Source organism: Nymphaea colorata, chromosome 5 (assembly GCF_008831285.2).
Source record: "Nymphaea colorata isolate Beijing-Zhang1983 chromosome 5, ASM883128v2, whole genome shotgun sequence".
Taxonomy (NCBI): domain Eukaryota; kingdom Viridiplantae; phylum Streptophyta; class Magnoliopsida; order Nymphaeales; family Nymphaeaceae; genus Nymphaea; species Nymphaea colorata.
Genome location: NC_045142.1, coordinates 1439003 through 1456284, shown reverse-complemented (window position 1 = coordinate 1456284; position 17282 = coordinate 1439003). Strand labels below are relative to the sequence as shown.

The window sequence follows — 17282 nt, the reverse complement described above, 5'->3', positions numbered from 1 at the left end:
CCTTTTGATTTTAAAGTTGTTTCTTGTGGATCCAACCATATAAATCAGCTTGGAATGTTCATAATTATAATAACAAAAAGAGTAAGGAAAAAACAAATCCCTACACATGATTCACAAATGAGATTTGTATTTATGAACTGATTTATTTAACTAGAGTAAATTTCGTAAGCCCTAGACAACATTAGATGTAGAATTATATATATATATATATATATATGTGTGTGTGTGTGTGTGTGAGAGAGAGAGAGAGAGAGAGAGAGAGACCATAGCTGGCCGTTGGACCAAAATAACACAGAAACCATAATATGATAGCAAATCAAGACAGAAGCATACATCCCAATACAAGCAAAGAGAAGAAGCCCAAAAGAAAGAAGAAAGGCCTTTTAAGCTGAGCAATGCCAAAAAAAAAAAGAAATGATATCAGTTTGATCTCCAATGATTGAGTCAGAGTTTTTTTGTTAGAAGAGCCCAACATAGTTTCAAAATTTTATCTGAAGCCAAATATAATTTTTCAATTTTTTATATAAATTAAACTAAAATTTTTAAATTGTACATGTAAAGTTTTAAAATTTTAAAAATCTGAGAGGGGCATTGCGCCTGCCGGCCTCCTACCTCTGCCCTGCTGACCTCTGATCTACATGAGAAAGTCGGTACCCAACTCAGTTGGATCAAAGTGGGATCAGCCGATATCCGGCCAAAATGCTCCAGAAAATTTGGAAATGGAAAAGAAATCAACATTCAATTAAGAAATTGATCACTTTGGAAACAAATCTAAGAAATGTTATCCAGTTAGATTTGATTCAGATTGGGTTTAAATAAGTATCCAATTAGATTGGGTTTAAAAATTTACCTGTACATAATAAATGGGAGTAACCAATAAGGGATATATATATAGCATTTGCCGAAAAAATCAAATGCATGCAAATCGCCTTGTGTTCTAAATCACAATGGAATCCTAAAAAACTAAGCACCTACTAATATGCATCAAACTCTACCATATCGTGTCAGTCATAAAATAAGATAGAGATAAATATCTTTGTTATTTTCTTAATATATTGCTCGTCATTTTATAGCGACTGTGTGGACAAATATTGATAGAAATTTTGCATGCACGGAGAAAGTTCTTAGTCTATTCCATTCAAATTTCATTTTCAGAAATTAGATTCATCTTATATCACTTTTGATCAATCAAATAATGTTTCACAACAAAAATCTTCTTAAAATGTCAATATTTTAGGAAATGGCTTGATTTAGTGTATAACATGACTTTCCGTATAAAATTTAATTTTATACCAATTATGAGGAAAAAGTTATCTCATCACAACAATTATAAATGGAGAAGACATGAGAGAGACCAGACACCAAATTGCAAGGTTGAAAAGCTTGTGCTAAAGTTGGAGAAACCCTAACTATGTCACGTTCTCCTAAATTTTGTTTACATTAGGTCTGTTTTAGGCTAGCTTTAAAAGTTTAGAACTGGTTTTTTGTTCCCAAAAGCTAGGGATGAGCTGCTTTCTTTTAGGCAAAGTTTTCTTGAGACTAAATACTTCATAGACTTCAGGAGATACCGTATTAGGTATTTTCTAATCTCTTTTTCCTTTCTTCATTTTCTTTTCTTTCCTTCCTTTATTTATTTTTATTCATGTAATTGTTTATTTCTTATTTGGTATAAGATTAAATCAGTTTGCAATCTTTTTTGCCTAGATCTTAATGTTTTTATTTTATTTTATTGTTTATGTTTGATTTATTTCTGATTTTTTGGTGTTAGGGCATCTGCCCTAAACACTCAAGGATCCTAAGATATGTTTAGGTAGTCTCCGAGTGTAGGAGATTACAAGCATCTATGTTAAAAAAATATTGGATCAATTAACATATCCAAATGCAATTCCCTCAACTCCCAATGCACTCTCTCTCTCTCTCTCTCTCTCTCTCTATATATATATATATATATATATATATATATATATATATATATATATATATAGAACGATAAAACCCCTATGTGCAATATTCAGGCTTCCGTCACCATGCCCACGCGACAGCAGGCTGTCCTCATCACGCCGTGGCTGCGTCTCTACCCATCCATTGTGCCACCCGTATGTGCAATATTCTCATCACTCTCGATTGTATATATATAAGTTTTTCACTTCTGTTTTAGCTCTCTAACCAACTTTTTCTCTTTCTTTCTTTATTTATTTGTTTACATATGATTTCCATAACACAATAAAAAACTTCAAAAAAGTTATACTTTTACATTAATTTTTACAACCATGACGATGTATAAGTTTGTCTCTTTCTTTACTAATTGAATATGATTTTCTCATGTAAAATAATTTTACTTTTCATAGCTCATTAATTTAAGTGACAGTCAAGTTACTCCTTGTTCCAAAATCACGTTTTATTAATGCATGAAAACTATACATTTCAACGAAAGCTTTAGAGTAAAGCCTTAATTGAGAAGTCCTTGAATTACAATTAGAAACCCCTAAAACCCAGTCACGCATCCATGGAAATGGAAGCTTGTGCAAGATGAAACTCTCTTGCCTCAATCGCAGGCTATGGGGCACTAGTACATAGTATGTGAAAAAAAAATCTGTTACATGTGGACACTAGGCAGCCTGAAGCATCAATCTCACTTGCAGCACCAGCAATATGGATGTCTGAACTATTCAACCTATTTACAGAAACCATATTTATTATGAGTAGAAGGGAAAAGTGAGGAAAGGCTCACACGTACACATTTGCTAAAAATTATTTGGTAAGCACTAAACAGTCTGCATACAAAAGACTGACCTGTTTAACAGAGACTAATTTGCAGGATTGCTCCCGCAACAGTGATGAAAGTACCCTCGTTTAGCAGGGAGAAGTCCACAACCTGCTCAGCCGAGGGCAGTCCATCGGCCAATAATGTCTAGGTCCCTTGCTTCCCCCCTCCTTTCCCTCTTTGTTCTCAAATCACTAAAACCCTTAAAGCACAACAAAACCCCTAAAACCCCAGTCATGCATTCATGGAAATGCAGGGTTCAACGGGAGTTGCAGTAGGAGCGCAGAGAGAGGGAGCGGCGTAGAGAGAAGGGAGCACCGCAGAGAGAGGGAGCAACGTCAAACAATAAAAAGCAGAAATAGAATACGCTGCAAAGAGTGAGAGAGAGAGTTTACCCAAATCCGAACGCAGCGCAGAGAGAGGGAGCACCCGCCGGAGGCCGGAGTAGCGCAGGCTGTAAAGAGAAGGAGCGGCGCCGCAGAGAGAGGGAGCACCAGAATAGAGAGAGGCCGAGAGGGAGAGAATCAGCACCAGAGCAGAGAGAGGCCGAGAGGGAGAGAATCAGAGAAGAGAAGCTGAGCGTGAGAGGGAGAGAACTTCTCGTGCCCTAGCTAAACTTAACATCATGTAAAAATTAAAGCACCCAAAAAGTGGACGAAAAAGGGCAGGTTTGGTTTGACTGCACCCGACTCATGTTTGACGCGAGTCGGGTGCGCGTCCAAAAATGGACGAATTCAGTCAGCCGCACCTGACTCACGTTTGACCTTTTGGGTGCGCACCACAAGCGCACCCGCGCCCGTGCCCGCACCCGCGGTCAGCCGCACCTGTCGTCCATTTTTGGACGCGCACCCGACTCGCGTTAAACATGAGTCGGGTGCAGTCAAACCAAACGTGCCCTTTTTCGTCCACTTTTTGGGCGCTTTAATTTTTACATGATGTCAAGTTTAGCTAGGGCACGAGTTCTCTCCCTCTCACAGCTTCTCTCCCTCTCGGCCTCTCTCTGCTCTGGTGCTGATTCTCTCCCTCTCGGCCTCTCTCTATTCCGGTGCTCCCTCTCTCTGCGGCGCCGCTCCTTCTCTTTACAGCCTGCGCTACTCCGGCCTCCGGGTGCTCCCTCTCTCTGCGCTGCGTTCGGATTTGGGTAAACTCTCTCTCTCACTCTTTGCAGCGTATTCTATTTCTGCTTTTTATTGTTTGACGTTGCTCCCTCTCTCTGCGCTGCTCCCTTCTCTCTACGCTGCTCCCTCTCTCTGCGCTCCTACTGCAACTCCCGTTGAACCCTGCATTTCCATGAATGCATGACTGGGTTTTAGGGGTTTCGTTGTGCTTTAAGGGTTTTAGTGATTTGAGAACAAAGAGGGAAAGGAGGGGGGAAGCAAGGGACCTAGACATTAGATTGGCCGATGGACTGCCCTCGGCTGAGCAGGTTGTGGACTTCTCCCTGCTAAACGAGGGTACTTTCATCGCTGTTGCGGGAGCAATCCTGCAAATTAGTCTCTGTTAAACAGGTCAGTGGATGAGTTGTATCTTATTCTTGCATTTTCTAAATGGGCTGGTAACTGGTTGGTTTTACAGATAGCCATCTCACTTTCCATGCAGCTTTACAGATACCTCATTAATGACGTCTTTTGTATGCAAACTGTTTATTGCTTACCAAATAATTTTTAGCGAATGTGTACGTGTGAGCCTTTCCTCACTTTTCCCTTCTACTCATAATAAATATGGTTTCTGTAAATAGGTTGAATAGTTCAGACATCCATATTGCTGGTGCTGCAAGTGAGATTGATGCTTCAGGCTGCCTAGTGTCCATCTACGGTCTGGTGAAACAGGTAGACTTGTTATAATGTCAATAGGATATCTCTACAAAAATGGCATATCTCATGTTCTTTTGGGCTGGTCCATGTAATAGAATTTTTTTTCACATACTATGTACTAGTGCCCCATAGCCAAAAATCTCCGTCTGCCACTGCTCTCATGTCTCCTCAATGAAGGCTAACAGTCAAGCTAATAAGAGGGTTAGAGATGGTATGGATTGGCAAGTTAAAGACAGAAGTAAAACCAGTGCCAACGGTCAGGCCTCACTCCGTTTCAATTTGCTGCGGAAAAAGACTAGATGTGGATAGAGGCATAGATAAAACATATAAATGAAAAGAGGCACTATCTAGTTTTAATGTGGAGATGTTCAATTTCCTCCAAAACGTGTGACCTGGAATTGCAAATCCCAGCTCACCGGGTTATCTCCAGCACCAAGAGTTATTTGTTGCTGAAAAAAAGCGTAGGTTGTGATGTCAACTAAGTACTAATGTTAGACTTAAATCCTTCAAAATTAATGAGAACTTTCATATGTCTGAAGTCATTGCAGTATACTTCTCGCAGACAAACACCACCAGCTTTTTTTGAAACAAACAGATTATCAGTCTGGGAAACATAGCAAGGAGACAAGATTCCTGACCTCAATCTTCAATTTTAATGTGGAGATGTTCAATTTCCTCCAAAACGTGTGACCTGGAATTGCAAATCCCAGCTCACCTGGTTATCTCCAGCACCAAGAGTTATTTGTTGCTGAAAAAAAGCGTAGGTTGTGATGTCAACTAAGTACTAATGTTAGACTTAAAACCTTCAAAATTAATGAGAACTTTCATATGTCTGAAGTCATTGCAGTATACTTCTCGCAGACAAACACCACCACAAACAGATTATCAGTCTGGGAAACATAGCAAGGAGACAAGATTCCTGACCTCAATCTTCAATTTTTGCCTTCAACCGTAGTCACAAAAAACACGTTTTTTTTTTAAACCTGAAAAAACGCGATAAATTAAATTGCCACTTAAAACTTAAAAAAATGAGTTTTTTAAAAAAAACTACTTAAACTAAAAAAGCAAGTTTTTAAAGCACTTTTTTCACTTTTTCATTTTTTAATGCAAAACAGTTTTTTTTTTATTTTCTATTTTTTATTTATTGTAAATCTACTTATCTTTTGATGTTTGTGTTATTAGTTTCTCACTTATTTTATTTTCCCTCATTTTTAGTTTTTTTTACTTTCAAAAATTTACCATTCTTTTCCGTATTTTTCAAGTTCGCCATATTATACTTGAGAAAAACCACGCTTCAACTGAGGTTTCGACTCTTGAATCTGCCGAGGACCATGAGCATATTCCAGGCAAAAGGGAAACTGAATAGTGCATTATAACATCATACTCACTACCTCACTCTTCAAAGAAGAAATAGTTTCCTATCCAACACATGCAGACTAAGTGTGCAAATTTTCTTTCGGGGGATAGTTTTCCTGTTTACCTGTTTATGTGAAATTGAATACCGATGTGTTTCTCAGCCCTTTTGAGGCAGTAAAATTTTGGTTAATTTAGGTACAGATTTCCCTTGCAGAGAAATTCACAATTATGAGACTGGTGCATGTGACTTAAAAGTTCCAATAGTTGTGAAATGCAAGTGAGAAATGGATTCAAACACCTACGGTCAGGGTCTTGAATATTATGAGAAATTTTTAGCTAATCAGCTGTGGCATAATTACATACCATACAGTACTACTCTAAGTCCAAGTGATGGTAATTTCCAACTGCACCAAAGTGGAATCCCTTCATCGGATACACATGCATACACAGGTAGTATAGTGTTGACAGGCACCACATTATTCGAATTTCACTTACCTGAATTCGACAGATATGTCTCTGATACCAATGATGGAATTTTAGCAGCGGAACAATACCTATGATCAGCCCTTCGTCTGCGCAGCAAATCACCAGTGGCTCCCCAAGATGAGCATCAAGAGACAACACCTATAAGAGATAGAGAAGAAGAGGAGGAAGCAGAAGAAATAACAGATTTAGGGTTTGCTTCTAGGAGGCGCAGGCTTGGCTAATCTTACGATTAACGCTAAGCAAATGATAAGCTGAGCTTTTATAGACTGCCTCCTAGGGTTTCCCAATACCAGCAACGGACGGTTACCTCCGAAGAGATTAATTTTCTTAATTTAACAGTTTTCTTCACCTGCACCTTACGACATAGCATAAGGCAAATTCCTCTGCTTTAGTTTTCTGTAGCTGGTTGCTTTTTCTTTATGAATTTTGCATGCAAGACCTCTCCCAGAAATACGGCAAAGTAAGGAACATTCATCTTCACGTTACGTCCTTCTCACTTCTTTAGTTGTCCCACAGACATTAGATTCTGTCTTTGCACTGCCGACCATGTTTGATTAGGCCTTCTGTTGACCTACTGAATAATAGATTTATTTTTTATTGAGTATGCGATTCAGATGCTTGTGGAATTCAAAGGGGAAGCACTGCAATCATCCTTGTTTACTGCTCTGACATATTACTTTTGGCATAAGATGGCATCTATGTTATTCTTTTCGAATTCTGGAACTGAGCATTGTTAGTTGATTGCCTGTCGATCATCTGCATTGGCAGGTTGAGCACATTGACTTCTGGACTGAACTCTGCCTGTTTGTTCATTTTCAAGGTATATTCAGGATCGCCATGCTGGATATTGTTTATAATTGCTGCTTCATGCATTTATTTGTCCTTGTATGTAAATTGCAACAATAGACTTTCCACTGTCAAAGTGATAGTTGCTTTATACATTTGAAACGTACTTAGATTTTTTTTATTTTGCTTCTCACCACCATGTTCATCCTCATATATTTTTTCTTCTCTTCTTCTGTTATTTCTTGCTTGCTTTTCATTTTCAAGGTATATTCAGGATCGCCGAGCTGGATATTGTTTATAATTGCTGCTTCGTGCATTTATTTGTCCTTGTATGTAAATTGCAACAATAGACTTTCCACTGTCAAAGTGATAGTTGCTTTATACATTTGAAACGTACTTAGATTTTTGTTATTTTGCTTCTTACCACCATGTTCATCCTCATATATTTTTTCTTCTTTTCTTCTGTTATTTCTTGCTTGCTTTTCATTTTTAAGGTATATTCAGGATCGCCAAGATGGATATTGTTTATAATTGCTGCTTCATGCATTTATTTGTCCTTGTATGTAAATTGCAACAATAGACTTTCCACTGTCAAAGTGATAGTTGCTTTATACATTTGAAACGTACTTAGGTTTTTTTTTTTTATTTTGCTTCTTTCCACCATGTTCATCCTCATATATTTTTTCTTCTTTTCTTCTGTTATTTCTTGCTTGCTTTTCATTTTCAAGGTATATTCAGGATCGCCAAGCTGGATATTGTTTATAATTGCTGCTTCATGCATTTATTTGTCCTTGTATGTAAGTTGCAACAATAGACTTTCCACTGTCAAAGCGATAGTTGCTTTATAAATTTGAAACGTACTTAGATTTTTTTTATTTTGCTTCTTACCACCATGTTCATCCTCATATATTTTTTCTTCTTTTCTTCTGTTATTTCTTGCTTGCTTTTGCAATAACTTGAGCCCATTAAATCCTTTCTTCTGTTAAACTTTAAGCACCAAGTTTGGGGCTTTTCATTGTTCCAGTTAGCTAAATTTTGTATACTTGTTTTCTCCTGGTGCCTGGACTTGCTGTTATCATTGTTGGGACCAGGAAAGACTCTCAGAGCTACGTTAGCGTGAAGAAGCAAAGCTGGTTATAATGGAAGATATGTCAGCCCAAAGGAGCCCCTTTTTAGTGAACAACTAGCCTATAAACAACTTATCGTAAGCATCCCCATCAAAATAAAAAAAGTATGAAGAAAGCAAATCTGGTTATAATGACCAGAATACCCCGGTCACTAGAAAGGGGAGCACCCTATAAGAATAGAAAAAGGTAGTGAAAAAGTTAAAGTCCAAAAAAGATTTTCCTTTCTGAAAATCATCCAAAAACACCTCAACTTCCCCCTTCTCTCTTTATTTTTGAGTGCATATCTGTTGCACCCACCAACTCTCATTCTCCCTGGAGAAAGGGGGTGATCTCTTAAGAAAAACCAAATGGCCCTCACTCCCATTAACCAACAGGGAAATCCTTCTTAGGAAGAAGAGGCAGCTATTGAATCAGCTCTGACTCAGCGAAAAGAAAAAGATTCTTTTGCCTTGACACTATGGACACTACAACCATATCTCTCTAAGTCCAAACATCCTTATTTTCAATTCATTTTCTTCAATGAGATTGTCCGATTTTAAGGTAGAAAAGATGGCTGTGAAAAGAAAAAAGAATAGTATACAGGTCAAAGAGTACGTGGGACAAAGAGGAGTTAAAAAAAAAAAAGTACTTTAACTTCAGTTCTTGCATTGGCTGCAGGGTACCCGGATAACCATTATGATCGTTGGTGGCATTCAAGTGGTACCAAATGGCCCTCACTCCCATTTACCAACAGGGAAATTTGGCACATTATGGACACTACAACCATAGCTCTCTAAGTCCAAACATCCTTATTTTCAATTCATTTTGTTCAATGAGATTGACCGATTTTAAGGTAGAAAAGATGGCTGTGAAAGGAAAAGAAAATAGATATACAGGTCAAAGAGTACGTGGGACAAAGAGGAGAAAAAAAAGATTACTTTAACTTCAGTTGTTGCTTTGGCTGCAGATACCCGGATAACTATTATGATCGTTGGTGGCATTCAAGTGGTACCAAATGGCCCTCACTCCCATTTACCAACAGGGAAATTTGACACACTATGGACACTGCAACCATAGCTCTCTAAGTCCAAACGTCCGTATTTTCAATTCATTTTCTTCAATGAGATTGGCCGATTTCAAGGTAGAAAAGATGGCTGTGAAAAGAAAAGAAAACAGATATACGGGTCAGAGTACGTGGGACAAAGAGGAGTAAAAAAAAAAATAGTACTTTAACTTCAGTTCTTGCATTGGGTGCAGGTACCCGGATAACCAGTATAATCGTTGGTGGCATTCAAGTGGTAAGATCGAGGGCGTGGTTACTGTGGCGAGAGATAGCATGAGCTTCATCCAAAACTTCACGGATATTCTTGTGAAGGCATTGGCCCATGCCATAACACCAGCGTCGAGTAGGGCAACGACTCTGACAGGCTTCAGGAATATTTTGGGAGCATGCAACCTATTACTACATTTTCTATTTCATGGAAGTGTTGGAGGCAGCTTATCAAAACAAGAGCAGGTCATTCGATTTCCTGGTTGATGAAATCAAGCGGAACGATGATCCAATCATCCCTCCCTATCGGTCAAATGTGACCGACTGTAATCTTCATGGCTTACCTCCACTTCTTAATTAGCTTTACATGTTTAATCAAAACCATCTTCTTTGTGATCTCTAAAAGCTGCTAGGTCCGCATGGATTTCAAAGTCTACACTCAATAGAGTTCCAATCGCAGGGTCCAGGTTTTGAATGTGGAATGTAAGCTGGAATCTGTTTTGGGGAACGATTATAAAGTCATTAACCGAACAACTTCTCGTACCTTTTGATCTCCTCTGTTTGTTGAGGACTTTGGTTGTTGTACGCAAGTTCTTTTTGTTTTTTCCTTTCGCTAATCCTGGATATGCTGTTGGTGCCCTAATTAATTAAGGGCTAGACATGTATCTTGTAATAGGACAATATTAGTGGATATTAATTACGGGCAAGTTCTTCGTATATTTATGTAAAATGTTAAGTTAGAGTGCGTTTGATGCTCCACCTGTGCCGATAAGTGAGCATCATCAAATTGTTCCTCTCGCTCTGTTTCTCTCTCTCCCTGTCTTCCCCTCTCTCCCGCTATTTCCCTCGGCTCCGACTTGCCTTCTCTCGCTCTCTTGCCCGACTCGGTCATAGGACTTTGCTGCATTACAGTTGAGATATGTTGTCTCTTGAAGATGATTCAAAGAGAAAAGGACATAAAAGGCTACCCAATCGTGCCGAGATGCACTAGGCTTGGAGACCTTATGGAGGGGGACTGCCAATCCTCAGAGAGCATCGCCAGAAGAAAAAAAAAAAAAAAAAAACACTACCATCCCTAAGAAGACCTCACTTTTGAAGCAAATGACGGGTTCATATGACATTTCTCCAGATTGCTCATTAACCGCATTTCTTCTCATTTTGTTGACGATTTAGCTTTAACCTAAATCTATGTAAACTTAAATTATGTGCTTCTCTAGTTGAGTTTATCTGAGGAGTTCACCCAAACATTTGTGTTGATATGGATCTCATGTCATTTTTTTTCTGCTCTAAGACAATAAACCTACCGATCAATTCAATTCTTTAGTTGAGAAATTTTCTTAGAACTCAGATCAGGTTATTTAGGACAAGTACATGCATCAGGGACCAGATATGTATGTGCCCCTGACAGGAACTGAATCCAGTCTATATGTCCATGCATACAAGGAAAAGGCCATATGTCCATGCATCTTTAGAGTTCAGACACAAATGTGCAGATAAGCATGTGGTTAAGCATGTCAAGGATTCCCAATTTAAAGTAGTAATTCCTAATTGCTTTTTGAAAAGTTGACAATCATTGACACTAATTCCTTTACAAATAAGAAGCCTTAACAATAAATACAAGTTAAAATTGAAGATGCACTAACCAATGATAAAATGCAATGGTTTGTCTCTGTCAACAGAATGGCTCCTTTCATTGAGTAGAAGTTTGCTTAGAAAACCAAAGAATCACCAGTTAGTCAAATGCACGTACTCATCATTCTGATATTATCCTCATTGCACCTCTTCTAATTTCAATTCAAGATCATTTTTATCAGTCATACACCGCTGCAGCTGAATCTCTAGCTCCTTGTATCCTGGACTCAGCATTGCTGACAGCTTCTTGTGAAGCATCAGCCGTTTCTGCCTTGGCATTTAGCTCCTTTTCCTTCCAATCAATCTAGCTTCCTGTTTTTGACGATCTCCTGACATTATGCATGTTTCTCAATAACCAAAATATTGGATTTTAAGGCTGCAAACTTGCAATAGTATGGCCTATTTAATTATGGTTGGTTTCTAATCCTAAGAGTATCAAGTTATGTGCACATTTTGAAATCTTCATTTTCGTATCAGTGTTTCTTTTTTGACAGCTGAATGTGTAAGTGAACAGGTTGAGTGGTAATAGTCAATAACTGACTGTCATGCCAGTGTAGCAGTTTAGTCACTCAGTTAATGGTAAAATTTGTCACTCGAATTTCTCTTATGTAACTTATCTATTAGTTAATCTTCTGAGGTTGTTTTGAGGTTACTAAAACATGAACATTTTTCCCGCAACCAAGTATCACTGTTGCCCACAACCTTATTGACTATGGAAGAGGAATACGATGGAAGAAGCACTAACGGGCAACAAAAAAATCGTCAGAAAAAGGTCGGACCCTCACGGGTCGACTTTTTTGCCAGGGTAAATTTACCCTGGAAATCAATTTTGAGCGAGTGAAAGTTTCCAGTGTTTGATAACGCTGGTTGAAACCGTACAGAAAAGAAAAAAAAAAAACCCAATGAATAGTGTTTTTCCTGGCCATCAAACGCACGAAGAAACTTTTAAAAGAAAATTTTAGCTTGCAAACTCTTTTTTTTTAAAATAAGTATTTATTATATATTTTAAACCACTTTACTTGTTTCTTACAGAATGGAAAAACTGGCTCTTGGTGTGCTTCTACACTACGACAGAATCGGACACATGACTCTTTTCGTGCTTCTAGTCTGCGCCATAACCTTGGTCATTGTGGTGCTTGCCCTCATTCTTGCATTGTGCCACCTCTGCATTGGCGGCAAACCCCACGGTATATCATTTTCTCTTATTATCATTCAGCTTCACTATATAATTTGTTTTAGTTGATTTTTATTAACAAAATTCTTTATGCTTACTATGACTTTTGCTGTCGTTTACAGGAGATAACAAAGAAGAAGGAGATGGTGAGATAGAGATTCCAACCATTTCTAGTGATCACACTTGGGTGGAAGAGGAGGTAGAAGAAGGAGATGGTGAGATAGAGATTCCAACCATTTCTAGTGATCACACTTGGGTGGAAGAGGAGGTAGAAGAAGGAGATGGTGAGATAGAGATTCCAACCATTTCTAGTGATCACACTTGGGTGGAAGAGGAGGTAGAAGAAGCGGACGAACTGTTCGCTAGAGCAGAGAGACTCATCAGAGATTTCCTCAGGCAACGGGCAATAGAAAGAGGAGGTTGAGGTATGAAGGATGTTGGTGATATAAAAAAACATATTTTTATGTTTAAGTTCTTTCATTTAACTTCATGTTTCCAATGTAGTCTACACTTAAATAAATGAAAGAAATTAACCATGTTTTGTACATATTTCACTAAAAATTAATGAAACTTGCCACTTACATGTTGACTAAACATGAACCAGATGCAGATATTGTCCTTGAATCTCCTGTTCAATAGGAATCTAAGTTCTAGAATACATCATCTTAATCATAGTTCATGGAAGTAATGTTCGTATACTCTCTAAGCAAGTAATGGTATGACTAATGAACTTGATGCCTCCACTGTGCTGGAAGGCAAATTTCATCTGAGGGGTTGTGTCAACCATGTGTGCATTGTCTGAATATCACTCACATGCTCATTGTCTGAATATCACTCACATGCTCGTATTGACTATATTCTTGCCTTCTGTGGGTGCAGGGAAATTAGATTAAGAAAAAAGCGCGCAGGAGGCTATCGACATTGACAATACAAGCTGGTCTTTCTTTTAGCACTGCAATACGTTCTTGTTCTTCAAAAACTTGGACATCAGCTCATTTATTATCACTCTAAACAAACTTTAGAAGGTCCTAATATATATATATATATATATATATATATATATATATATATATATATATAGAGAGAGAGAGAGAGAGAGAGAGAGAAAGAGAGAGAGAGAGAGAGAGAGAGAGAGATTTCATCTCCATATAGTATTCCTATTTTTGGGCAATTGATCATATTGTATCTCATAATGTTGCTTAAGAAATATATATTATAAGCTTCCAGTAATATATTTTTAGCTGGCCAAATGGCATGATATAAACATTATCCGCGAACAACGGGAAAGTCGAGTTAAATTTTGTTAGCCAATGGTCAAACCTTCCTCTGAGTACGATGTGTCTATTTCTGTCCTAGAGCTGCCTTTGTAGTGCAAATTTGTCATTCATCCAATGATAAGCAGCAGTTGTGCTCATCCACGAAAGGGCAAATTGACACTCAGTTAGGGGACCTTTAATCGATAAGAGGTGAAAAAACCAACCATCCCTTGCGGAGCGGAAGGATGATTAGGTGACTTGAGAAGAGTCAGAGTCGATTCTTGGTCTTTTGGTGGTGACAAGATTCATGGAAAAGAACGACAACCCAGATGAGGTTTTCAGGTTGATTCTATGCTCACATGTTTGTTTTGTCGATTTACTTGTTTATTATGCATGCTGGAGTAAGGAGAGGTCTCCGGTAAATTTAGCTCCTTAATGGTACTTTTCCCTTGAATCTTTTGTTTGATTTCCATGGGAGGTTATCGATTCCACCGGCGTCCCGTGGATATCCTCTTGGTTGATCGTTTGGGGTTTTCCTTTGAGTTCTGATTTTGGTATTCTGCATTATGATGGGTGTTACTGCGATAAATCTTCTGGTTTTTCACTGCTTTCCCTGTGTTTTTTTTTTTTTCGTTCTTCCATCATGTAGGAAAATTCCATCAAATGGTAATATGTTATCTTTTGGGTTGCTCCTTAATCGTTTGTAACGTTCACCCCTGTGTGTCATGGGAAAATCAAGTAACCTAGTGAGAAAATTTGTGATTTGGGCATAAATTGTGTTTGTTGATTTTGAATCTCTGATGATGGTGTAGGTAGGAGACTTTGTCTTCAAAAATTGAACAATTTTCATTACAACGATAGCTGAAAAGAACTATCCTGCCTCCTAGATTTCATCAGAAGCGCGAAATAATGAGGCGCAACATGTGGTTGCAATTGTGTTCAGCTTGATCTTAGTGCTGGCATTGAGGGCTTGAAGGTGGTCTAAATTTTTTTTTGAGGCTGTTAAATGGGATTTGTTGGATCTAGTCGGACCTTCCCATTGTGTTCTGAAATGTCAATGCCGTGTATGAGAATGCTGCACCTGGCGTACGGATTGCAATATTACGAATCAAATAGGCCTCATCTAAATGTCTTTGGTTGCCTCTGTGATAGGTTTTAATGGACAACCTCCGGGTAGGGGGAGGATATAAGAATTTGATTCGAAGGTTATACTAAGTTACTAACCATCCAGACTCTGGGATGTTGGCAACAAGAATTTCGCATCTTGGTAGTTTATGGTGGTTATCATATGCTGCCAACGGTTCATAACATCCCTATTCATGTAGGTTTTCTTACGTTTTCCTGCTTACGTTAATGCCTTGTAAAAATTTATGCTTCTCTAAGATTTGCTTGGACGGAGTTTTAGTTAGAGACAGAGGCACATAGTCAGATTATAAGGGCCGTTTGGCAACAGTAGCACTGTCACTGTCCCATGAATTTGCTCCAAAAAATGGACCGGATTCATGTAACACTAGCAAGTGTTTCATGAATGTTAATGTTCTATGAATCTGCTCCTTTTAAGGCATATTCATGGAACAGTAACAGAATGTTGCCAAACAGACCCTAATGAGTCGTTTGGTCTGAATGCTACTTAGTAGATAATGAGGTGTTTAGAACAAAACTCAAGGAGTAAAGGCCATCCTCATGATGCAGCAAGTGTTTCCCATTTCAGCTGATTGTTTCAATCCTTTTTAGCTTCACCAGTTAGTACAAAATAAATGTCGATGCATTATATTATTATCCTAGCTACTGATTACTCACGGCAGTGGGGTAGTTGGTCTACGTGGTTTGCATGTCCAGATACCCGGTCCATCGAACATGATTGAGATGCTTGAAGAACGGCATGTAAGTCGCCCTGGTAAGAATTAACTGTCATAAAAATACATAAATAAATATCTTTTGGTACGTTGTATGTGTAGTATTAAACTATCAACCAGAACGTCAGCTTTCAAAGTTGTAATAATTGCTGACAAATTATTTGTCTACGTTTGTATCCTTTTGCTATTATTACTGTTAGCATGTATATTAGTACTCTCAGTTTTCTACGGCCAACCAGTCAAATTATAACTCTAAGTGTGTTCTGTATCTCAGTGGAGGTCCATACTTTCTGTAGCTCCTGCACATACTTCCTGGATATTTTTGGTTAGCTTATGCATTTTATGGTTTATTCAAGGTGGCCCATTCTGTGGGGGATTAATTTTTTCAGCGTTCAGGTGCATTATTGTAGCAGATATCAATTAGAGGGAAAGCAAACGTGGAAGAGATATTTTGTCCATTAATCTTTCTTTTCATGTGCATGTGCTTTGTATTGAAGATACAATATGAAGTTCGATAAAAGACAGGTAGAAACATGGTACGCTACAAAATGCAACTATCGTCCCATTTCTCCTATGAAGTATGGTCATTGGTGGAGTAGAAACCAGAACAGCTTGCATAGAACATAGTCACTTTGGAACACAATATTACACTTCCAGCATTCCAAGCTGCAATTTCGATTTCTTTCTTTTGGTGCTTTTTTGTATCATGCAAAACCACACTGCATGCCTGAGAAAGCCAGCCTAATGACAGTGTTTCCTTCCAATATTTCAGTGTAGCTGTCAATGGTTTATCATGTCCTCTTCTTGCTGCGGACTGGAACAAGAAAAGGAAGTTGGAGGATCTGGAATTGGCTGTGCCATTGCCAAAACTCAAATGCTTAGTTCAATCCTCTGACAGATGCAAAAATGAACGTTGGAACTATGGACCAGAAAGCGTTGAATCCGTGGTTGGCATTCACAAAAATAACCTTATGCCCAAAACAAAGGGTTATAGTCCAAAAGTCGTTTCATGCAATTATACATCATCTTCATGGACTGCAGGGGGATGTTCCAAAGCGGTGATAAGAGGTGAAAAAACCAACCATCCCTTGCGTGGATACCCCGCCCGTGGCCCAGGCTTACTTGTACTGTGGTTAATCCAAGCTTAAGTGAGCTCCACTCATTTTAACTATTTGGCTTCAATTTTGGCTAGAACTTGACTCATTTAAGAGATAAGTCAATCTCGAGCTGAGTTTGTTCTTAATGGAGCTTGGGGTAGGAGATCTAGAGTTACTAGATTCATAATGGATTCCTTAAAAATTGTTAGCACATCCCCGAACACTTTCTTAGAAACTCTTGATAATGTTGATAGTTTTAAATAAGGATGAACATCAAATAAGATACTGAACAGGCATAAAGTTGATGGTCTGACCCAGCCTGATAATTGCTCGCCTTGAGCAGCCATCAATATCTTTGGGTGTATTCGAGCCAGCTTTGTGGAGCTTTAGGCTGGTCCAGCCTGGCCCAATACCCAACCCTAGTTCCACTTAGGACAATGGAATGACATAATAACCAAATTACCCTCCGGTTGTGGCCTAAGTTTTCTTTCAAACTTGTTTAAAAAAAGAGTGAAGGCTTAAGTTTTCCTTGCCTACCCTTATTTACACATTCCATAGCAAGCCATGACGGTGAGTATGCTGAGGCATGTGGGTGAAGATGGCCCTGTTCGGCCATGTTATTCATTACAGTGTGCCAGGAAAAAAGTTTTTATATTAGGTTCATTAACACCAAAATGGAGCACTC

At 38.5% G+C, this 17282-nt stretch overlaps 3 protein-coding genes across 18 annotated transcripts in view; 2 read left to right on the top strand and 1 right to left on the bottom strand.

Annotated features, from left to right (window-relative positions):
* The window catches only part of LOC116253929 (uncharacterized), an 80367-nt gene extending 77009 nt beyond the window's left edge, over positions 1-3358 (bottom strand). For all 3 annotated transcript variants that reach the window (XR_007573402.1, XR_007573415.1, XR_007573414.1), the window contains exon 1: positions 3160-3358. The gene's annotated coding sequence lies outside the window, so the exon portion shown is untranslated. The remainder of the gene's footprint in view (positions 1-3159) is intronic.
* Positions 1-10299, top strand: part of LOC116253928 (uncharacterized) — an 82374-nt gene extending 72075 nt beyond the window's left edge. For 3 of the 14 annotated variants that reach the window (XR_004172564.2, XR_007573379.1, XR_007573383.1), the window contains 2 exons: positions 4503-4593; positions 7189-10299. Coding sequence is in view for 5 of the 14 variants with exons in the window: in XM_050077829.1 (XP_049933786.1) it covers positions 4503-4593; positions 7189-7240; positions 8991-9109 (262 nt within the window). In the remaining 9 variants the exon portion in view is untranslated. Of the gene's footprint in view, positions 1-3722; positions 3906-4093; positions 4273-4502; positions 4594-7188 lie in introns of those variants that run through there. The other 11 variants (XR_007573377.1, XM_050077831.1, XR_007573380.1 and 8 more) reach the window with 11 other exon arrangements.
* Positions 10300-13824: 3525 nt separating this feature from the next.
* On the top strand, positions 13825-16808 carry LOC116253873 (uncharacterized). The gene is made up of 2 exons (XM_031628847.2): positions 13825-13986; positions 16273-16808. Exons 1-2 carry the CDS (start codon positions 13952-13954, stop codon positions 16646-16648), a joined length of 411 nt encoding a protein of 136 aa, XP_031484707.1. The 5' UTR covers positions 13825-13951; the 3' UTR covers positions 16649-16808.
* Positions 16809-17282: the final 474 nt, after the last annotated feature.

Coding starts and splice junctions, on each gene's coding strand:
- LOC116253873 (XM_031628847.2), top strand. CDS start 13,952: ATGGAAAAGAACGACAACCCAGATGAGGTTTTCAG. Junction 13,987..16,272: donor AACCCAGATGAGGTTTTCAG/GTTGATTCTATG, acceptor CCAATATTTCAG/TGTAGCTGTCAATGGTTTAT.